Source organism: Echinops telfairi, unplaced genomic scaffold, assembly GCF_000313985.2.
Source record: "Echinops telfairi isolate 266 unplaced genomic scaffold, ASM31398v2 ScPeMD7_5592;HRSCAF=6446, whole genome shotgun sequence".
Classification (NCBI taxonomy): Eukaryota; Metazoa; Chordata; class Mammalia; order Afrosoricida; family Tenrecidae; genus Echinops; species Echinops telfairi.
Genome location: NW_022109491.1, coordinates 34320867 through 34345417, shown reverse-complemented (window position 1 = coordinate 34345417; position 24551 = coordinate 34320867). Strand labels below are relative to the sequence as shown.

Sequence of the window (24551 nt, the reverse complement as noted above, 5' to 3'; positions counted from 1 at the left end):
TAATAATGCTTAATCCATAAATGAAGAGATTAACAATAACATAAGACAATTATATTAAAAATCTAAGAAAAGTTGTGTGAGATAAAGTGAGTTGGACGATGTAGGCATTGTGATGGAGGCTGAGGCCACTATTTTAGGAACCATAGTTGCTCACGGGGTCACTAAAACCATGCAAGGTGAAATCAACGATAAATGGAGACTAATGGATTTTATTTTATTCTGGTAATTTAAATAATACAACAGCTCATCTACATGTATTTCACAAGAAGTAAAAGGAGTGGCTCATTCTGATGGTTAAACACGGTAGTTGCCTGACAAGGAGGCCACCAGCTAGAGCAATGTTGGCTTGTCAAGAAAATAAACTGGAACGCGACCCTGTGAGCTCCCTCTCTACCACATCTGTAACTCTGACAGAGGGTCAAGAAATCATGTCAGTACCGAGTATCTGGGAATTCTTTTCACAACAAAGGAAAATGGATTTTCCACATAACAGGAAATAAAGTGATGAGCAATATTCAAACTATATCCTACCTAAACACACAGACTCCTTTGATTCAGTGTCTGAAACTATTTTGGTATAAAATGGTATAAATATCTTATTATAATAACATCATAACCTGGGAAATAGACACTTCAATTTCCCCTACAAGATGATGATGAGGTAATGTAAGCAATTCATGAAACTAAGAAATAACTTTGAAATTGAATTGTATTAGCAGTGATGAATTTTGAATGAGAGCCGGGGTGTTAATATATGTTTCTAAACTCTGGTTACAATGTAGTGAAATGAGCCTTGGTGTTGTTAATCTCATGGTAAAGAGAAATGATGATGATGTGAAAATCTTATGAATGCAATTATATCATAAAAATGACTCCAAAGAAATGAAATCATATTAACCAGCATGTTTTTAAAATACATTTCAAGAGGTTTTGCTGCAGTTAGAATTCCACTAACAACCATGAATCATACTCATCAAGTAGAACTCGTTAAGGGTGCCATTCTAATAGTATTTACTTCTGTGTATCATCCATACAGGCTAACCAATCCTAATATTTGGCTATCTTACAAACAATTCTCCACAGGTATCTACCACTAAAACAGACTCCAAGAAAGGAAAATAAATTAGAATTGTCAATAATGAGACCTCCACAGAGGATATATCAGGTGTTTTGTCACCTGCTTGTTGTTGGGTTTTTTTTTTAAATTAAATCAGACCCCAGGCCATCCTCCACAGGGCACTGAGGCAGAAATTTTGGGGCTTGTGGCATTGAGGAAGAGGTGATAGCATTAACAATACATGGAGCTTAATCTGAAAAACGGATTGCATATGGAGATATAATGACATCAGGAATGGTATGCTGCAGCTGAAAGAAGAAAAGCTGCTTCGAGAGTGGCCTGAGAAAAAGCCTGGCTGATTCCAAGGAGAGGTGGGTCAACTGAGTATAAAATGAGCCACCCTCTGACAAAGAAGGGGTGTGACCCCATTACTGGTACGACCCAGGAATAGAGTGCATCCTCTGGACCCCACATCTGACCTGCCTTTGACCTTCCGAGTTTGGACTGAACAATATTCACCAGGTGGGATCTTTGAGAGCTTCTGTGGCATGCTGCAGCAATGTGCAGAACCCATAGATGTGAGGGAATATCCAAAGAGAAGTGTAAGGGGAAAACGGAACCGAGTACCATCACGAAAGAATTGAACATTCGGGGCCTCATCAGTCCCCAACTCCTTGGGTGGGACGAATCTGGTATTCATTCTTCTACCACAGTGATTTCTCTGCAATTTCACCCACCAATGCCTTTTTGTACTACACTAAAAAAACTCAAAGTGTATTTGTAAGGAGCTGGCCAGTGCAGAGAAAACGCCTGGTGTTGATGTCCCTGTGTTTGGTGCAGATTGTAGAAGAAGGGAGACAGGGTGGAGCCTGGTTTTTCTTGTGAAGAGTACATTTGCTTCTATCCAAATTCCTTTTCCTCCTCCTGAAGCTTATTCCATAATATGCCACAACTCCCCAGTGCTCTAAAATATTCTCAAATATGTGGGAACAATTATTAACAAATTATACTCTGAGGAGCAGTCTACACAATAAACCCTTTCTTTTGTCTTCTATGGCTCATTTCCCAAAACAATACGAAAAGTATAAACAAACATCTTGTTTGCCTAAACAGACCTATGCTTCAATGACTTAGATCAAAAGGTCACAGCAGAATCTTAAGCAGAAAAGTCTATAACCTTGAAAAAGTTCACAGCAGAATCTTAAACAGAAAATCTATCGTCTTGAAGAAGAAAATAAGGAATACAAACATAAGGAATAAAATTCTGTACATAAATTGGTGGTCACTTGACTTTCAAAACATCTGTGGTACTTAACAATTAGTTAGGAGCTAATTGTCGAGTAAAAGACTTATTGTTAATTGTATAAAAACCATGAAAACCAGAACAAAGGACTGAGAATTTACAAACTGCTGGACATTGTACTGAACACCACATATGTTCCAGGGGCCCTTCACCAAGAAGTCGCAAACATCAACAAGGAAATATCTATATGAAGTTATAATGCACCAGATGTCTGTATTAAGCAATTCCTAGACAAGGAGTCTGGTAAATGTAGAGGTGGTTTCAGGACAATCGGGAGAGGGGAGCAAGACGGGAAGGGAAGGAAGGGCAGCAAGGGTGTGTTTTCCAGCTAGTGACCACTCTGAGTTGTTGTTGCTCGCTGTCTGTCTCGGAGGGGCCCCTGACTCATGGTGACCCCAGGCATGAAAGAGGGAAATGCTGCCTGATGTGTCATCATAACGGACCAGAACTAGACCAGCAATTACCCATGCTCCTTTGCATTATCCCATCCAAGAGGTATGGGAGCTGAGTTTTTTTGTCTATCAAAACCCCAAAGTCAGGTGGGGACAGATCCCCAGGTACTTCTAAACCACCAGTGACCATGTGGGCTTGTCCGGTATCTCATAAACCTGTGGGGACCCCAGGTGTGTCATAGTATAAATGTGCTCCACAGGATTTACAATGGTTGGTTTTGCAGAAGTCGATCCTGAAGGCTCTCTTCCAAGGTGCCTCAGGGTGGGCTTGAACTCTAGTATTTCAGTTAGTGGCCAAGGACACTAACCCTTTCGACCACCAACAAGCACCAGGTGGGCCCTACGCCCGCTGCCATAGAATGGATTCTGACTCATAGTGGCCCCATCGAGTGGAATAGAACTGCCCCCATCAGGTGTCTGAGAGTGTGCATCTTTGGGGGAACACACAGCCTACTCATCTTTCTCCCCAGGACAAATGGTTGGTTGAACCACCAGCTTTGTGGTTAGTAGCTAATTGTGTCACACACGACATCAGCAGGCTCTAAAAACAAGAAAAGTTGAGGCTTCTCATATTCTCCAGAGTGGTGAGGGTGAAGGTACAAGCAGGACTCTGGGGCTGCTCTAAGTTGTCCCCAACCAACAACAACAACAAGTGCTGGAAGGATCCCTGTAGGACTGCAAGAGTAGATACCCACCTACATTTTCTCCTGGATGACAGGCTACAATACAAAGTTTTTAATGGCCAAAGTAATGTGGATCAATTTCTTTCTTTCTTTTTTTCTGAAAAGGGGGCAATAGATCAAATGAGTTTGAGAACCTATGCCCTAGATGAATGGGTTATGTGTCTTAGCCTAAATTCAGAAACCAGAACCGCCCATCAATACTACTGTCATAAGTAACTACCACTGGTGATCTGGTCTATGGGAGGAGCAAGTGAGACTGCCTGGCAACCAAAACCATACCCCATACTGGAAGCTCCCTAAGACATTATGCAAAATTGCAAAGGTGAGTTGTATACCACTGAGTACAATATGATGCTGTTGGGCCTAAAGCACACATACAGAAAGCACAATGAAGTGCGTCTATAGCAGTAGCATATACAAATGCACTCTTCTTAAAGGTCTACAAAGATACCTAAGATGCAGCCAACTCGAGCGAGAACAAGGATGTGAATCACTGTGAGTTTAAGATTATTTCTATTATGGGTTAGGCATCAAGGTCAGCCATTCAAACCCACCAACCTTTCCGAGCAAGTAAGATGAACCTTTCTGCTCCACCAAATATCGAGTCTTGGACAACCCATAGGACCCCAGTGAATCCCAGTGGACTGGAGGCGATGTGCTGTTTACAGCAAGAAGGCATTTGCACATCGAAGCCTGAAAATAAACCGTCTATCACAAAGAAAGTGGTGAGATTCCTTCACTGAAAATGTATGGCTTTCCCTCCCACTTTTTAAAATTTTAATTACATGGCAACGTCTTCCCCTACTGCCCACTCCCACCCCCCAGGTCCCTGCAAGGAAGGGGGTCTCTGAATGCTATTGAACTTCTTGAATCTACTAGTAGTGCCTGGCTTTATTTCTGCACTAACTTTGGCTCTGTGTCAGAGTATCAAGCTGCAAGGCAAAGGCCTACTTTGTTTCATATTCTGGCAGGATCGGTTTTTGTTTGCTCTCTAACCATTCTTATTCATTAGCCTTTCTTCCAAATTTCTGGTGCAGATTCTTCCAGTAGCTAATGTGATTTTCGTGGCTAATGCTTCCTGCGTTGGTATCTGATGCCAACGGGGCCTAGCTCCAATGAGATGTCAAAGCCACGTCAACTATTCAGGTGACGTGGGAGGCCCTTCCATCCATGACTTACAATCAGCTTATCCCCTTCACATTTCATGCACTTAGATCTGAAAAATCACCATAATTAAAGTAGCCATAATGAGAAACTTGTTTTTAAAATTATAATCAATAAGATTCACAGCACCAGTTGGAAAACTAAATATATATATCAAAATGAAGTCCAAGGTGCATCAAATAATGAGCATTTAACCCTAAAGATGATATTCATATTTTATCTGCTTCTATCCACCTGCAAAAAAAATTTATACATTACCAAAGCATATTTCTGCTACGTAAAAATTATGAGCTAGTTCTGGTTTGAAAGAGGAAAACAGAAAGGAAAAAAAAAAACAGTTGCTATCAAGCCACCTCTATTCCATGGTGACAGTCCTCAGAACAAATGAGAAATGTATACTTTTTTTCCAGAAGCACATCACCAGCCTTCCACCCGGGTACCTCCTGGTGCACTCGAACCACTAACAGTTTGGTTAGTAACCAAGGGCATTGGCCATTTGTACCAGCCAGGCATCCTCGTTACTAAATCCTAAATCTATCATGAGTGCTGTCTGCTTTGGCACCCATCACTTCTTGAGTGACAACTGGAAGGTGGTGTTGAGGAAGGGAACACAGCACTGGGTTTCAGAAAGAACCACTGACTTGAAATTGCTGCCTCCGTACAAGTTAGGATGTGGCCCGGCAGAAGAGAGGACCATGGAGGAGAGTGTACAGCGTGAAGGTTCTCCTCTGGTGCTATAAAAAGGAACCTCTTGTAGCAACTACTCCAACAAGAGCTTCTTAATGCCTCTCAGCTCACCACTGGGCAGTCGTGGTTTCAGGTGATTGTTAAACCAACTACTTCAGCACACGCTTCACGGGCCCACAGAGAAGTTCCTGTGGCCCAGACGCGCACGCGGAGGAGAGAGGCAAAAAGAAAGAACAGGTGGATGATCGTGAATTCCAAAGCCAGCTTCCAAAGCAGACAAACCCATATATCGTTTGCAGAGGGGATAGTTAAAAGTCCCATATTCCCTGATTGTTTTCCTCTGAGGTATACCTATGGATTCTATACATCATAGATTCTAAAGACTAATAAATATTTGTTTAAAAATATTTCACAGAAAGTATAGGATGAGGAGGTTTCAAAAAAGATGGAGAAAGGATTCTATCCTCTTTTGCTTCCAGTTCTTCATGAACTTCCTGAAGCCCTCTCAATTCAGCACTGCACTGTCCAGCCATGCACTTTCACATGATTGTATGCTCAAAGCGTGGCCTGCACCCTTCCTGTGGGCGAACCAGGTCTCTTCCAGGTATCTACACTGAATATACCCAAGAACCACCTAAATTACTCTTTCTGGATCCAGAACTGAGCTTAAAGCCAGGAGAAAATGACCAACTTGGAAGTATAGAAAGGCTTTTTATATTTTCTAAAATCTTTTCGTCTTTTAGCTTTATAAGATAGATGATCATTGACTAATAAAATAAACCTCCAAACTATGATCTTCACGTGGCTCAGGCATGACCACGCTTTACAGAATGAAAAGTGGAACTTACCATTAATACCCAAGAAAAGTCATGTAATAAAAGGGTAAAAGGAATCACTATATCTTACCCATTTCAATAGCCTTTAAACACAGCATTAGAAGAGTCTAGAGAGAAAATAGTTGGTGGAAAAAGCCTGCAAAATATTCTCCTATATTTGAAAGTAAATGGGTCAAAATACTGAATCCACAGAACAAATGGAAAACAGTAAAGGAGCCATAGGTCCTAAATCTTTTCTTAAGCAAAGAATCATTTATGATTGGTCTTAAGAATGCTGCTTAACTGAGTAGCCGTGAATTATTTAAAAACCCCAAAATACCTTCTGTTGCATTTATAGAAGCTTGATTTACTAGTTGAAAAATCAAACTGACAGTTTGGACTCTTATACAAATAACCAACCTTTAAAAATGCTCTCGGCATTATAAATACATCTTTCATGAATATAGCTGCAGCAGTTCTAAAAATAACCATGGGGGAGAGGACGAAAACACAACCTCTTTCAAGCCATTGTTTTATACATAACAGCAGGAAGCCAAACAGAATATTGAAGCCAACGTGATGAACACACCCAGTAATAAACATGAACTTTAAGGGTGAAATCTTATTGAAATAAAAGTTTGGGCATTCGTTTTGTGGCTTTACACTTTAATCCTATTTGAAATTTATACAGATCTAAAAACCTTCAATAGCTTCAGATGGCTCTAGGACACACGTATTCTCAAAGAATAAACAGGCCCATTCAGGACTGGCCCCTGGGTCAGAACCCTAAGCACTTCCCCTTGGTTGAGGTCACCTTTTGCGGGTTACCCCATTGCATTCGCATAACTCAATACCACCTCTCACAGGTGAAAGTGATAATGACCTGGAGGCAAATATAACAACCTACAAAAGAGTTGTGAAGAACCTAACAATTTGCTGCGCTTTCAGCAATTATATCGGAGGCCCCAAGTAGTCCGTTGGTTGTACTACGTAGTTAATGCCTCTCAAAAACCCTCCTCCACTGCTCCAGATAACAGGGTTCGGAGGGCCATGTATTCCACAGTATGTGGTCTCTTACATTCACGTGGGGATCGATGGCAATGTCTCTTAAGATGATAACCATTTTCTATGACTATTCCTGTCTAACTGCCCACTCAATTTCAAATAAATCTCATGATTTGAAGACATTCTACATTTTAATAATTCAATATTGAATCATCTAAATTGGTTTCATAATAAATGAAATCCGAAATTCATGGTAATGTGGGCAGTAGGTCAATTTGGGAAGAAATTCTTGAAAGGTTACAGGTGGAGTCTAAGGAAGAAAATCCTCCAGGTCAAATTCCTCCTAATGCTGGAATCAAATTTAATGAACAAAAGGGAACAAAGGAGAGAAAGGAAAGGCCAAGGTTACAACCCTTAAGACCAGAAGTGATTGTCTCATCATTTTTCTTCATCTTGATGGGTAGAGTTGGGTGAGGAATTAAATCACTAACCGATTTTCTTCTAACCCAAATGTAATTTACAGTCCCATGTTCTTATCCTAATAAATGTGATCAGAACAGCAAAACTAGTGAATCGAACATTTCATACCAGGGTCCTTGAAAAATCCCAAGACACTTTAGCCATACGTTTCTGTTCTAAGTAGAATCTTTCATGACAAAGGGTCATCCATGAAAGGGAGCTACTTGTAGGTAAGATGGATGAATACACGGGGCAGCAGTGACCAGCTAGAAATGGAGAAGACTTTCCCTCTCTTACCTTATTTTGATCTGTCCAGTAGAAGAAAAATCCCTGAGGGTCAGTCCTCAAAATAATTGGAGTAACAATAGTGGAGTCCTAGAAGGATTAAAAACAAGCAAACATGTAGATCAACATACGTCACTGTACAAAGTTCTCTCTTAAGAATAGCATCAATTGTTGGGTCACCCCAGGGCTGTCAAGTTTTAAGAAACACTAATACTGAAAACTGGACCTAGAAACGTTAACGTCATGGGAATTATGAATTAGGGACTTGGAAGAGTCACCCACAATGAACAGGTTGGTATATAGCTTAAAAAGGAAAAGGTGAGTGATGCACATATTGAATAAGACCTTTTAAGACATTGCCAGTTTCCCCACCAAACTGACATACCCAAGTCAGGTTTAATAAGACTTATCATGGTGGATTCTATATGATTGGAACTTAATTAAGATCTGTGCCGGAGGACAATACTTTTTATTTCATTTGTTCCATGAAGTGATTTTGAATTTCACTAAAGAGAGTTAGCACTGCATTTGTGCCTGGTTGTTTCCAAGGTAACTATAAATATGGCCCTCTTCTGCCTATTTTGGACAGAAACACATAGAATCATTTCAAATTTAAATTTTACACCCCAAAACCTCATAGACAAAATTTTCAAGTTGAGGGTGTACATATCATGAAGCAAAAACTGCGTGCATTGTAATTTTAATATCAAACATTTCTAGAAAATGTGTTCTTTTCTTCTGGCAATTTTCAGAAAGGCCTGCCATCTGCACAAGACAACACGTGTCTGTAGATGTGGATTTTTACTGTGAAACCCTTAGACCTTTTCAGGAGTGGCAATTTTAAAGAGACCGAAACGAACAGTTGATGCCAGCTTTTCCATGCACACTCTGTAACTATGGCATGTAATATCTTCTTCTCTGATCAAGAGACCTAGCAATGAAAATTTGGGACCTCCGGAGATAATTGGGAGATTTGTATTGGTTGTTGTTCGTGGTATATAGTACAGCCAAAATGGTTAGGGTCTACACAATCATTATAGTCTCACTGTATGGTGAGAGCTGGACTCTTGAGACCTTCCACTTGAGTTTAGATGTCTGCTTGCTAATTCACAACACCTTACTGTCCACTGCTTGGGAGGGGGGGATAATAATAATATGTACATCAGAAATGCTCTTGAGAAAATTAAATGGGGTAATTTGGGTGAAGTACCTAAACCAGTGTTTGGGTACATAATAAGAAACCAATTTATGTTTATTGTTATAAATTAAGTTAAAAAACACATTCATTAAAAAAAAGTTCATCCTGATTTTCCTAATTAGTATGCAGTTAAAAAAAAATAATATTAAGTGGGCCTCTACTCAAGTACTTCCTCAATGCAAGAACACTTTGTTCTATTAAATTGGCATTTCATGATGCACACCTTCCCGACACGATTGCTCAAGACAAATGTGTGCAAGCAACAAAGCCCACATGGAAGAAACACAGCCACCTGTGTGACCATGAGGTAGGTGTCAAAGGGATCAGGGATCAGGCATCAAAGAACAAAAAAATCATATCATTGTAAATGAGGGGGAGTGTAGATTGGGGACCCAAAGTCTATGTGTAGGCAACTGGACATCACCTTACTGAAGGGTCACAGGGAAGAGACGAGCCAGTCAGTGTGCATACAACAAACATACAACTTTCCTCTAGTTCCTAAATGCTTCCTCCCCACCCACTATCATGATCCCAATTCTACCTTACAAATCTGGCTAGATCAAAGGATGCACACTGGTACAGATAGGAACTGGAAACACAGGGAATCCAGGACAGATGATCCCTTCAGGACCAGCGGTGAGAGTGGCAATACCGGAAGGGTGGAGGGAAGGTGGGGTAGAAAGGAGGAACCCATTATAAGGATCTACATATAACCCCCTCCCTGAGGGATGGACAACAGGGAAGTGGGTGTAGGGAGACATCTGAGAAGTGTAAGATATGACAAAACAATAATAATTTATAAATTATCAAGGGTTCATGAGGGAGAAGGGAGCAGGGAGTGAGGGGAAAAAATGAGGAGCTGATACCAAGGGCTTAAGTAGAAAGCAAGTGTTTTGAGAATAATGAGGGCAACAAATGTACAAATGTGCTAGACATACAATGGCTGTATATTTATGGATTGTCATCAGAGTTGTATGAGCCCCCAATAAAATGATTTAAAATAATAATAATAATAATATTATGGTGTTTCATGAAATACTAGCTGAAATCTTAAAATGTTAAAAAATCATTTTAACTATAAAATATATATGTCTAGAAAGAAATTTAATCATGAAATATTATTTAAAACAGTTTAGATTCCTATTAAATTACATACATGAAAGCTCATAATAATATTTTCAATAAATCATAGCCATATTTTTCATCCAATTCTTTCTACTCTTCTTATTGTTGGCTGCCAACAACTCATCCAAAAGCAGCCAGGCCCTGCACCACCGCCATGATGGGGCTGAGGATCACACTCAAGGCCCGTTAGCATCTTAGCCACAGACAAGCAAGAATCCCCAACTGCACTACAACTGCCTCACTTTCTAGCGAAGGCCATAACAAAGCTTCTCACAGGTGAAGGCCCAAATGAAGGGTTGTTCTCACAGGCTCACAGAACACATAGTGCCACTTCCAGGTGAATTTGAACTCACTTATAGGTGAGTATCATCCTCATGCCAGTCCATTTCTAATCAGAATGTACAGCCTTATTCTCAATGATAGCTTGGTGGCAATTTGTTGCAAGGATCACAGGGCATCAAATATTTAAGTGAGCAAAGGGAAACTACTCACATGGATATTTTGGAACACTATACTCGGCGATCTCATTTGTTTTAGATACAGCTATTTCTAGCTCATTCCTCTCCTCCCTCAAATTTAAGCTCCTTTGTTCAGCATTGTCTTGGCTCCACTCGTCCCCGGTTGCAGTTCCTCTGTTAAATGATCATTTATCTTGGCTCCCTGCTTGCTTCCTCCATAATCACCTCTAACATTCCGAGATCAGCTGGAATTGGCATTCTTGCCAAGCACGGCAGAATTTGACCCAGAATAACATGAATATCCATTTTTAATTCCACCTGCTTTTTCCCCCACCTCCTACATAGGCTGGAAATGTCTACATTGCTTCCCAGACCAAAGTAGCCACCCAAACTAAATCCAAACTACTGTTAATTGTCAGAACATATGCTGTGATTTAGTGTTTGAAAAATATGGTCATCCTTCACCTCCAGATGGATTTTGGCTCTCAGAACATGTTACTTCAGGATAACTGACACATCTCTCAGGAGGCTCATTTTTTCACTCTATCTTCATTACTATGTATAATACGTATATTCCATAAGCAAAGTGTTTGTCAACCTTAAGGTGTGTCAGAATCACTAAGAAAATACAAACATATATATAGATACCTTGACATCTCCTCTCAAAGCTGCAGCAGCAGGGATGTGGGGGGTACGGTCTAAGAATCTGCATTTCTTTTTTCAAATGTGGACGGAGGGAAACCAGCTCTGCCAGTCAGTGCAGACATCACAAGAGGCAAGGATCCAGGTCAGATACACAATGATACAGGTGCCTGAGAATCACCAGTAAGCTTAGGATCCAAGGACACTGTCTCTAAGAAATCAATTTCTAGCTAGTCATTTGTGTTGTTTATAAGGTGATTTTTCAAATAAACATAAGAGTACTAATGAACTTATGCATTCACCCATCTGTCAGTGTGTTAGTCCATGGCGGCATGCACATTGCTGCGGAGTGGCTGGAAGCTGAAATGCAGCAGCATTTCCAGTGCGGGCAGAGTCACCATGAGGGCATGCTGCAGGGGAGCTTCCATAGTGATCCACTCCCAACATTACCCAGTGAAAACCTACAGACTGTTGCCCAATTCGTGCTGGAAGATGACCCTCCCACCCCCACCCAGGCTAGAAAGTACCACAAAGTGGCCACAAGGGACTTGGATAGGATCGTGAACATGGCGCCGTACCAGGCAATGTCTTGTTCGATACCTGGACTTAGCCATGAACTAAAGCAGACTCAAAGTCAACTGAGAACAACTTGACGATTTAAAATTGCATGTGCAGTTCACATGAAATCTCTGTTGGGCAGTGGAAGGCTAAACTTTTATGGGAACACTTGAACTTCTTGCTCACAATGCAACCTGCTTCCCTCATCAGACAATTCTTGTAAGAACGTTTTTTTGTTGTTGTTTTTTTGGTTTGTTTCTTTGTTATAGGCAGCCAGCATCTCCCAGAGCACCAATTTAACATCTAAATGGTACAGATTAAGTCTGGTTTCTTTTCTAAATAATATTCCTTCAAATTTCAGATTAGCACCACTTGGTTGCCACCCTCTGTGCTACTTTTTACTGGTTCTTCAACCACTTGCAAGGTACTAATTGAAGCCTCAAGGTGAAGTTGAAGGTCAGTTTGCAACCAGTCCACAGCACATTCCTTAGAACCACTATCAAAAACTCTACAGGTCAAGGTTGACCAGGAGCCTGACCCTACAGTGATTTTTTTTTCTTATGTTCTTAAGCTATTACTAGACACCACACATGGATGGAGACATGCACACAAAGGTAATCAATATTACAGAGTCAACAGGAGAAAGTAACCAGAGATGTTCCACAGACACCGCATAGGATTTGTACAGGAAGCTGTGGGGCCAAATACAGCAAACATAGAGATGGGGGCGGGGAGCTATATGAAGAGAAAGAACTGTAAGCATCACAGAAAATCAGATGCACAGCCAGCAAGGTAGCCTCAACTATGAAATAAAAACAGAATAAGGGAGTCTGGCAAGCAAAACCTACAGTTGAATTAGGATCAGTGACACAAAAGTTCCCAGAGAATCAGCATTGATGAGATTTTAGTAAAATATCAACAAATACAGGAAAGCATGCAGCGAAGCAAAAGAGCTGAGAAACGTACCATTAATAATTTTGCCTTTTAGTGAGAAATTATTTTTAAATGCCTTTAAATGCGATAAAGCGAAAGGTCGGAAGAAATGTTCTTTAAATATGAAGGGAGTTCCTTCAGACGCTGTGTTAGGAATCCAGCCCAGAGTTCAGACCCCCACTCTCAGGGGACTGCCTTGCTTAGGGAGGATATCAAATGAACAAACAGATAATCCCACTGTGGTATGGCCTGGAGGGTCTGATGTGGTTCCTCATTGTGGTTTCAATTTACATTTCACTGACCCTCATGCTGTGGCCCACCTCTGTAGGGATGTCCCAGCCACTTGTGTGAGGGGACATGGGGGCAGATATGGCGGAGAGAAAGACCAAAAGAGGGCAAAGTGGCTCGATACATTCAAAGTCAGTTAAGAGTACAGGTACATTTCTCTACTAGAAATCTTTTTTTAATTCAGTGGTTTCCAACCAAGGGACGTTCTGAATTCTAGGAGAGATTTAGCATTATTCCATGACAATTTTGGTTATCACAGCTGGGGGGTTGCTAATGGCATCTACTCAATATAGGCTTGGGGCTATGTAGGCCAGTCTCTCACAACAAACACGTATCCAGCTCCCAATAACAAACGGGGCACTGGTGAAATAGTGAGTTAGGCCCTGAGCTCCTAACAAGAGGTTGGTGGCTCAAACCCACCATCGGTCTGTGGATCCATAATAGCTGAGCTTGATAAATGTGGCTTGAATGGCTGCTAAATTTTGGCAGTGACCTCGGCAGTATACTCTGGCCCTTGGTACCTTGCCAGCATTATCTGAGCCACAATCCTCACCGGCTGCTTTCCCTTCTGCTTTTTGGATTTCACTCAGGCCTTCAAAATCACCATGGGGGCCCCTTCCCTTCTCAGAACACCTTACATCACATGTACTCCCTCTGTCCACAGCACTCCTTCTCCCTCAATGCGGCCTGAGTAAGTCCCACCAATTACTCCCGTCTCTCCATGAATGAAATCACCCCAGTGACCCTTCTACACTTGTTGATATAGTCCCTGTAACTGTTATAATCAAATTATAATGCTTCTGTTTAGAATCTATCTCCCCCGCTGGAATAGACAATCCATGAGGAGAGAACCAAATCATATGCCATTATTAAACAAAGCCAGAACACTAGCAAAATACCTGTCTTATAGAAGGGATCAATACTATTTTCCCTGGGAATGTTGATGAATGAATGGAGAGATAGATGTTACCAAAAAAAAAAGTGAGAGGCTGAAAAATACCAGTTGAGTTTGGGACATAGCAGGTTCTCAGTAGCCTTGGTAAAAAAAATATCAAAATAGTGCAGGTAAGACAGGAAGACTTTGGAGGGCTGAGAAGGTGGGAATGGAGTGGTGTGTGCCCTCCACCACCATTCAGGACATAATTACCCCATTGTTAATCTATTACTAATATTTTACATTAATGTCCTGCCTTTGCTAAAATGGATACAATGTTGGCAAATTATTAACATTCTTTTTAAGTTGATAGCTTACATTAACATTTCACTCTTTGCCTTGCATAATTCTGTGAGTTTTGACAAATGCATAGTATCCTGTATTCACTATTATAACACCCTACAGAATATCTTCACAGAAAGTACATTTCCCAAGCTTCCCTACTCATCCTTGGCCCACTAAAAGCCATTTTGGTGTTGTTGGTGTTGGTGTTGTTGTATGCTGTCAAGCTGGCTCTAACTCACAGCAAACTATGTGCAACCAAAGGAAACACTACCCAGCCCTGCACCATCCGCACATTGGTTATGTGAGGAAAGCCCACTGCAGTAATCACTGAGGCAATCCATCTCTTTAAGGAGCTTTCTTCTTTTTCGCTGGCTCACTACTTTACCTAGCACGATGTCTTTTTCTGGGGACTGATCTCCCGTGAAAAGAAGTCCGAGCGTGTGAGACAAAGTCTCACCATCCTTGCTTCTAAGGAGCATTCTGATTAAACTTCGAAGACAGCTTTGTTTATTCTTCCGGCAGTCCAGGATAGATGCAGTCTTCCTAACTCAATGTTCAGCTCGCCGATGCATAGGAGGCAGTGGAAAATGCCATGGCTTGTGGCAAACACACCTTAGTCCACAAAGTAACATCCTCGCCCTTTAACACTTTCCGTAGCTCTTACATAGCAAATTTGGACACTGAAATCTAGCGTCTGATTTATTGACTGCTGCTGCCATGACTAACTTACGTGCCTATCTCCCCGTAGACGTATGAGCATCTTTTCAGAAAACAGAAATCACTGGTTGGTAACATTCAGAATAAGATATAAATGAACTTAAAATCACAATTCTTAACCAATAGTGGATCACAATGGGGTACACAGTCAAACTTAGGCTATATTGACCATTGACCTTACAGGACATGATATTCAGCGGTCAGCTATCTATCATAAGGAGACTGCTCCTCACACTCATATGGAGAACACCTGTTTAAGAAGGCCCCAAAGTCCCTTGGGAATCAAGGGATTTCCCGTGGGAAGTTGGGGCTTAAGGCAAGCTGTCCAACCAAAGCTACAAGTAGCCAGTTACCAAGGTCTCAGGAGAAACTGATGCACTTCAGGTTAGCCTCAAGGTTAGCCAGAACCCACCATTAGCAAGAGACGGAGCATGCCTCTCTCCCCCTGAGTACGTTCTGAGTGCCGGACCTTTGGGAAAGAATTCAGATTACATAAATGATGGCCTTGAAGGAACCTTAGGCCACTTGTCATAGACACCAGTTGCCATCAAATCAATTTCAAATAATGGTGCCCCCATGTGTCAGAGAGCTGTGCCCCACAGGGTTTCCTAAGGCTCGTTTACTTGGCACGATATCACCAAATCTTGCAAGGTGTCTTTGGGTAGACACAACCTTTCAGTTAACAATGACCCATACAGGACTCCAGTTGTAATTTACCAAAGCTCAAAACCCAAACTCACTGCCATTAAGTCCATTCTACCTCACAGAGAGCCAGGTGCACCGAGTAGAATGGCCCCATGGTGTTTCCAAAGCTCTAAGTCTCTGCTGAGCAGCCAGCCCCATCTTTCTCTGGAAGTGCAGCTGGCGTGATTGAGCCTTGTTACTCTAGACCGGGCTTCTCAGTGGAGGACCTTGAATTCAAAGCCATGCTGAGTCGTGGTTGGGGGAGGTGAGTGATCTTCTACACTTCCTTTATGACTGCAACATCTTTAATTTTCCAAAATCAACAATTTAATGGAGAATCCAAAGGCTGAGCCTTAAATCCAGCAAAAAACAAAAAGTATATTGGAAAATATAAGGGGGCTTCAAATACTTCATGTAAAAATTGTATCTTTTAAACATTGTATTGTGAATTGAATGAAGGTTTGGAGAGCAGAGCATCGGTTTACATTCAATGATTCGTACATATTCTATTTCATCTTATTCATTGCCATCCTCTCAATGTGACATTAACCATCCCACTTCCTCCTTATTCCCTGTCTCCATTCCTCCTCCTTCTTTCAGAAGCCTTCTGAACTTCGTTTGTGGGTAAAGGCTGCCCCCTTGACCCCAAAAGACCAATTATTCTAAAATATGAACACCATTAGTGTTATTATTCCTCTTGTAGATGTGCTTTTAAGTCCATTCTCCATAAAATTTTGAAGCTTCCTGGTAAGCTGTAAAGACAAAAAAAAAACCCTGCTGGGCAGAAAATGGTCACATTTTCCCCAATGAAAAATGTTTAATACCATTTCCACCCTGGTTGAATAATGGAGAACCTTTGCAAAGACTACAGAGCCCACACTGGCCTCTATAGCTGAGACATGCTGTTTCCTACAAAGTGGCACTAACGTTTTTCGATACTCTCATATAAGGTGATATCAAAAAGTGGATTTTACATATTCTGTCCTGTAATGTCACTACAAGTCAGAATTAACCCCAAAGGAATGACATTGCTTTTGGACGTAGGCTTCATGTGCATGACTCTAAAGCCAAGGGCCTTCTTTGGAAATGTGAATGGATTTATTTTCAACAGGGATTTTTATCTGGACTCCATCAAGATTCTTTTGTGACTGAAAATCCCTGTTTGAGGACACCGTGGAAATGGGTCCTAAATAGAAGCAGTAGATCTAGTTTTACATTCTGCTATAATGGGTTGCACATTCTTAGGCAAATCTGTTTGCCTCGATGGAAAAATAGGAATCATACTTGTTCGCTTGCTACCACTCAAGATTGTTTAGATGACTGAATATAGGTAAATGTAGAAAATTTTAAATAATTAGGTGATTCAAAATCAGGAGCCCTGGTGGTGCTGTGGAAGAAGCGCTGGACAGCTCACCTCAAGGTTGGCCATTGAAACCCAGCCATTTTGCTGGAGATAAATATACCCTCTCTATGAATTACTATAAGTTGGAATTAATTTAATGACAGCATATTCCATCAAAAAGGCATTTACAAGTGTTTGTTATCAGGATCCACTCCCAGTACTGCATTATAGCACAACCCATTTTACTGTAGACTAAGAGGGGAAAAAATATTTGGATATTATTTGGATATATGGATAGCCATTACACAGTAAGACTAAAACTCATGGAAATTCAAGACCCAGAGGGCTGTGTTTGACAGATTTTAATGCAGAAAATAGAAACCTCTTTCGGTGTTTTGGAAGTAATGGGATTTAATACTGGTGATTAATTAATGCCTTATTTAGGATGAGGAAAGAGTAAGGAACAGGAAGCAATCTCTGTCACAACTGCCCCTTCATTTCCAAAAACATGCAAAAGGTGCACTGGAGAAATATTAGGAAAGATGGGACTTCTGCATCTTACATATCAGTAGAAATAAACTAAAAGATACATAAATGTGGCCTCCGTCACCTTTCTACTCTCCCAACTTCATATTTCTGCTTTCTGCATCTAGTGAGTGCAACTTAAATTGAAGGGATTGTGAGAATGGAGCATTAGGTTTCCAGACTCTGTATTAATGACTGAAGTTCTGATCACGGGGAGAGATGCTCAGTGAGCCACACCCATAGCAAAGGCAGCACTCCTCGGAAGGGATGAAGAATTGAAAGTGTTCAAAAGCAAAGATGTCACTTTGAGAGCTGAGGTGCACCTGCCTCAAGCCATGGTCCTTTATTTGGTCTCATATGCAGGCAAACACTAGGCAATGAATAAAGAAGGACAGATGTCTTTGAGTTACTGTCTTGGTGAAGAATGATGAATATATCCTGGGTTGCCAGAAGAACAAACAAATAAATCTTGGAAGAAATACAGCCAGGATTCTTATTAGTGGCGAGGACGGCGAGACTTCACACACGTTACACGTGTGAATGGGCTGGACTCCGCAGGGTTGAGGTTCAGCAAAAAGAGGAAGAGTCTTAATAAGAGAGGTTGACACAGTGGCTGCAGCACTGAGCTCAAACAGAGCAACAACTGAGGAGGGCTCAGCACCACGCAGTGTTTCCGTCTGTTGCATGAGTGGGCCCCCAAGTTCATGGGGAAACGGAATAAAAAGATCATGGCATTTCATCACAGAGTTGCTCAGGTGGAACCAAATGGACAACACTTAAAAACATTATGACCCCCTCTATAAAATTAATCAAAATTAAGTTTCTCTTACCTGCTTCACAAATAACTTCCAAAGATTAATTTTTAATGGGAAAACAGCGTAGTTTGTTAACCTTCTAGATAATAAATATCTTGTTCTGATATGTGCTATGACTAAGTAAGTAAAGAGTGTTTTCTTTAATAACTATATTTCGCGCTGAAATGGCTCATAAACTTTAAGGCAATAATAAAATTTTGGAAAAAAATATTAACCGAACATGATGAGCTAAAAAGCCCTAAAAATGGAAAACAAATGCTGGATATGTTTACTTTGGGGTTCATACTCCCTCAAAAAACCAAACTCAATGCTACGCATACTGACTATAGGAGAGGGCCGAACACATCCTGTGAGTTTCCCAGGCTCTAAATCTCTACAGGAGTAGGAGGCCTCATTTTTCTTCTCTGGAGTAGCTTGTAGTTTTGAACTGTTGACCCAATGTGTAACCACTACACTCCCAGGCCTCTGTGTTAATTTTAATTTTGGAAATGTTTATTTTAGTAAATACTTTCTTTTTGCCATATTTTTATAATAGTAGGTTTCCCCATTTATGATCATCTATTTTCTTGATAAATGTATACATCTAGTCAACATGAATGATTACATGTAAGCATTTTTCTTTCAGAATAAAAAATGAAATGAACATTTCCAAAATTAATATTAGCATTACATAATAAAATCAAAGTAAGACCTTAAAAGAAAACAGAGGAAAACCAGAAAGAAGTTAAGAAGTCTGACCTTCCTTTATATCTTATTTTGGTTAATGTTTGTTGTTTTTGTTGGTTTAGCTGTGTGTGTGTTTTTAATATAAACCGATGGCTTTGTTTGGACAATGTATGTCACTGACCTAGCTCCTTGACCTACTTGGCCAATACCACTGGTTCCTGGTGGAGCAGGTCTTCTCTGGAATATTGATTCCGTTCTCTTGCCCTTGTACAGAGGGCCATGGACAGACTGCTGGCCCCTGACGGTGGAGAGGGCTACAAATGGAGCTGCTGGCCACACAGTCAGTGGCTGAAACCCACCAGCCCTCCTTGGGGGAAAGATGAGACTCTACACTCCCATAAAGATTTAAAGTTTCAGAAACCCAAAGGGACCACTCTGTCCTATGAGGCTGCTATGAGTCGGCTTCGACTCAGTGACAGTGAGTGAAGTGTTGGTGAGTGACATGGAGGAGACTGAAAAAGCGAGCATTGTGAAATTTGAGCACGGAGAGTGTTTGAGAGCAGCACGGGAACCTTTCATTCTCACTGATCAGAAGAAAATTAACATTGAGCATTATTGAGGATTTGACATTTTAGAGGAAGCTCCTAACACTAGTCAACAAGTCACAATCAGTCTCTTTCCAGTTTCTGCTGGCACTTCTTGTTCATGGTCACATGAAGCAAGGTTGAACAGACACATTTAACTACAGGCTACTACATTAAAAAAAAAAAAAAAGTGTCCCTCCCATATAAATGTAACTGCAGGCAAATATAATTTGACCTTATTTACTGGTAGCTTAAATGTCCAATGAAAGATACCAGCTGTGCAGAGTGAATAATCCTAGTGCTCATACACAGTGAATGCCAATGTCAGGCAAGAGAAGAATGAAAACCTAGGAGAGAAAAAGTATTGCTTCTGCAGCAACAGCCCTGAACCAGCCTGCTTTGCTTTGCCCCTGACATCTTGTGGCCATTGCATTTCTTTGCCAAATTACCAGAGCTTTGTTGAACCATTTCAGCGGCCCAGCATTTGCACACCTGCTGCTTTCTCAGGGTTCACCTTGGGACCAAGATGGCTCGAGTGAAGAACCATTTTAGCTAAAGAAAAGTCATTTTTGTTGCCTTTCAAGAGGGTCAACTCAGCAATAATCAAAATGTATTTAGGCTGAAGGGGGTCGTTTTCTTTTCATTCAAAATAACAAGAGTTGTTTGAAATCAAAGTCAGGCAAAACTGACCTGGATACGGCTACTCTTGAGAGGGGGGATCGTCATCAAAAAGGAGCACGTGGGAGCTACCTGGGCTGGCAGTCCTGTTTCTTGATCTGATGCCGATTATGTGGACACTGATTTAAGTAGACAGAAGATCTGTGGCTCTTTCTGTGTGTAGTATTATATGCTGATACAAACTCAAAATAACTTGAGTGACTCTGTTGATGGGGGCACAGTTACATTCTTCCTTTTACAGTACTTACTGAGGGTCATGAAGAAAATTCACTACGCTCTTTGGGCTGCTTTAAGTGGCAAAGGAGGAGGCACTATTAGCTTTCTGGAAGAAGCCTGGTGGTGGTTAGGGTGAGGCTGCAAACTGCAAGATTCCCAAGTTCCAAATCACCAGCCCCTCCTTGGGAGAAAGACTGGGACGTTCTACTTCTGTTAGTTCAAATCTCAGAAACTCACGGGGCAGCTCTACCCTGCCCTATAGGGTCACTAGGAGTCGGCATCAATTTGATGCCGGTGAGAACTTTATTAACCTTCTAATCTAACGCCCCTGCCACAAGCTGTATCGGTCGCCAAAAGTGGATCTAAAAGCTATTTCTTCCCTACACCTTGGATCCTTTCCCCAAGTGACTACTGCTGAGTTTCCACCTCAGGAACCCTTCCCATCTGCACCTTCATTACTCGTGTCACTGCCATCCTGTCGTTTTGCTCTGTAATTTGGAAATTCCAATGGCAGTTGCCAAATTATACAAAAGTTCTCACTGAGCTTCTGTGTAGGTTGTGCAGAAAAATATCCATTCTCACCAGAATTTTCCCACAATGTCCTTTACCCCCACGTTCCCACCACCAGAGTCTGATAATACTAGAACAGTAAAGAAACACAAGGATAAAGTTGTATGCTGTGATATGACCACTGAAACAGGCTAATGTGCTCGACACCTTCTGGAGAACCAGGTTTGGCCATGACGGTTAGATGTTATCCATTCTTTAAAACAAAACGAAGCAAACCAAAAGAAAGCCTCACTCGCACCAAGTCAATTCAGACTCATAGCAAACTCAGAGGACAGAGTAGATTGGGGCCGGTGGGTTTCTGAGGCTGTAAATCTTTAAGGGAGGAGCACTGTCTTTCCTAAAAGGGAACGGCTCATTTTGCTTCCTCGGACGCCATTGGTGGTTTTGAACTGATAACCTTGTTGTTACAGTGCTATTCGTACCTAACAGTGTCACCAGGGCTCCTGCTGCCTGACGGGACTGGTTAATTCCGAGTTAAAGCTATTGACTCAGCCTCACAGTAGCCATGGGCACATGCTGACTTTATTGATTTGCCAACAATTTAGGCATGCCTTGCACTTTCTGAATGACACTTCTCACTCCATAGGGAACTTTATCTTCCAGCAGGACACAATGGAACTTGTGCCTTCAACACACCAGTCTCATAAGATGCAAGACAAACAGCCAACTAATAATAACCTAAACTGCCAAGAGGAACTCCCTAAGGGGCACACGCAGTAGGTTACTTAACTGAAAGGGTGGTGGTTCAAACCCACCAAAGGGGCCTTGAATAAAGAGGTCTGAGGCTCTGCTCTGAAAGGTCACCCTGAAACCCCCCGGGAGGAGCTTCAGCCTGACATACAGTGGGTCACCAAGAGTTGGAATCACCGTGACAGCAACTGGAGAGGTGTTTTTAAAGGGTGGATGAAAGAGTCCGCAAGTACAATTCTTCAGCTGGAAGCTGTAGAGGGACAACACATGAGGAAGATAAAGCACAGCTGTGAAAGCCTGGGCCCCTCCTAGTCCACGGAGCACCCTGGAAACCAGGAGCATGAAGGCACTTCCAGCATAGTGCACATATTCCAGATGTCTTGACCCTTGTTTGCGATCGGAGTTCTCGCTTAAAAAAGAATTGCGATTCTACTGGCATCTCCTTCGTGCCAACATTGTTCCTATAGTCCCTCCCCAGAAACGCCCTTCTGTGATGCTTTGGGGTAGTTCTTTGCATCTTCTCTTTCAGGCGGATTTTGACCTGTGGTTTCTCCCCTGCACTGCTCTGTTCATGTCACCCCAAGCACAAGATCTCTCTCTCACGATGTTCTTGATAACTTTCTGTCTTCAGTGGTACGGTCCACAGGAGCAGAGAATCTGTCTACTTTCTTCACCACCTCCACAGGATCCAGTGGAGGGCCTGGCACATGTAAGTGAGCACAAAAGATTTGTGCTTAAAATAAAAATCACCTACCTGGATGTATCCAAATGCGTTTGCAAGAGACCTTCATTTTCAAAGCAACACTAGGTATTGTCTTCCAAAAAAGAACTTCTGGACCATCATTCAGAACAAAGTTGTTAAATCATCACATTAAGGGGGGAAAATGTAGTGCTTCTGCGAAACTCCCTTTTGCCTTCTGTGAAGTACTTTCTCCCCTCACTGTTTCGATTAATCTTTCGTCACATTTGCTCTCTGTTGTAAGAACCCAAGATAGGCAAAACTTTTATTTGTTGTTGAACTGCAGTTTTTCTTCCCCCACCCCCACCCCCCACACCCTGGCACACACAATGCACTTAATCTGTGTCTAAAATTATTGTTTTGATTCTATTCCATTTACCAAAGTATCAAGCCCAACGAGACTGGAGCATCAGGAGAAAAGTGTAAAAAGAGTCTGCTCTTCCGTGGTAAAACCTTTCATGGTTACATTCCTTGCCTATAGCATTTAATAGCCGGCATTATCTTTCACGGAAGCTGTGGCTCCAACTCCAAAGTTCTGTTTGCACTTCCCAACAGACAAAATATAGACATAGATGCACTCGGCTAAGTAATTGAATTCACTACCTGGAATATTTAAATTGTTTTCAGACACTGGAAAATGACTTAAGAAGATTAAAGAAAAATACCCTGGAGGCTAACAGGCTATAATTTACTGGGTGGGAAATCTTTTCAGCAAAAAGAACGCTTCATTCTCCTATAATTCCTCCTGCTGAAGAGATGTCTTGGTTCTTTGGACCTAAATTTCCTAAGCTCCCGATAGCTTGAAATTATTCCCATGGTTTGTTCGTATCAAACCATTGGAGTGACATCCAGGACATAAAATAGATGAAATAAAGTCCTCCCAGGGCAGATTTACAGGCTCCCAAGAGGATTTCTAATCTGCTTCTCTTTGAAGACAATTGTGGGGGGAAGGGTCACTGGGACCTCAGGTGAAGCACTGGAGATCCTGGCTGGGCTCGGCTCTGTCCTACCTGATAAAAACGCCCACTGTCCTTGAGGACATTCAGACTCACAATGACCCTAGAGGACCGGGTAGCACAACTCCTGTGGGTTTCCCAGACTGTCTCTTCTCGTGCTGTGGAGCAGCGGGTGGTTAAGAACTGCTGACCTGGTGCTCAGCAGCCCAACGAGTAACCCCTATGCCAACAGGGCGCCTCTCCCTGGTGAAAGGGTACAAGTAAGGCATGGGGGAACTTTCTGGCGGATCTGCAGAACGAGAGGACAGGGGAGGGGGGAAGCTCACGGAGCCCTCCTGCAGCCTCCGCCCTGCCCGTCGTGCCCGCCAGTCCTCCTGGGGGCATTCGGCCCGGCCTTCTCAAGGTCCCTTGCTCTAGCGCCAGGCGCTGAAGTTTGGCATCAAAGACCACCTGTCGGCTGGACGGCTGTGTCCTCTGCCGAAAGGGCGGCCTCAGACACGCTCGGACGGAGGGCTAAAAATCACTCAACGATTTCAGAGTTTGGGTCCATTGCTGGTGGGACCAGGAGCAAGGCCAAGTCCTCAGGGGGTGCGTCCCAGAGCCTAGAGGGGAGCGTCTGCATCCCGCTCGGGCGCTTTCCAGCGGGTCCCAACTTCCCGCTCCTCACTTTCCAAACTCTTCCAGCGGTCACTGACACCTCGCTCCCCACTCCGCTCACCCCAACCCGGGAGAGCCCTCCACGCCTGAACCCCAGGGGCACCGGGGCGCGCGCAAGGCCCCTGCGCTGGGCCACCTGTCCTGGCGGATGCCAACCGGGGCGCCCCCGCGGGCTCCCAGCGCCCCCATTGCATAACGCGCCCCTCGCCCCACCCCCACGCCGCTCACCCCGCCGCCCCAACACTTACATCATCCCACTTGACGAATTTGGTGCCCTTCTTGAGGCCGTCGGACACACACACGGGCTTGAGTTGCAAGGCGTGCACGCCGGGCTGTGCTCCGGCCATCGGGGCTCATCGGGGCTCCGGGGGACCCGGGGCG

At 42.4% G+C, this 24551-nt stretch overlaps 1 protein-coding gene across 1 annotated transcript in view; it reads right to left on the bottom strand.

Moving 5' to 3' along the window:
• The window catches only part of PLCB1 (phospholipase C beta 1), an 842442-nt gene extending 817904 nt beyond the window's left edge, over window positions 1-24538 (bottom strand). The window contains exons 1-2 of the mRNA XM_030887038.2: window positions 24419-24538; window positions 7923-8000 (exon numbers count right to left, since the gene is read on the bottom strand). Coding sequence (XP_030742898.1) covers window positions 7923-8000; window positions 24419-24517 — 177 coding nt within the window. The 5' untranslated portion in view covers window positions 24518-24538. The remainder of the gene's footprint in view (window positions 1-7922; window positions 8001-24418) is intronic.
• Window positions 24539-24551: the final 13 nt, after the last annotated feature.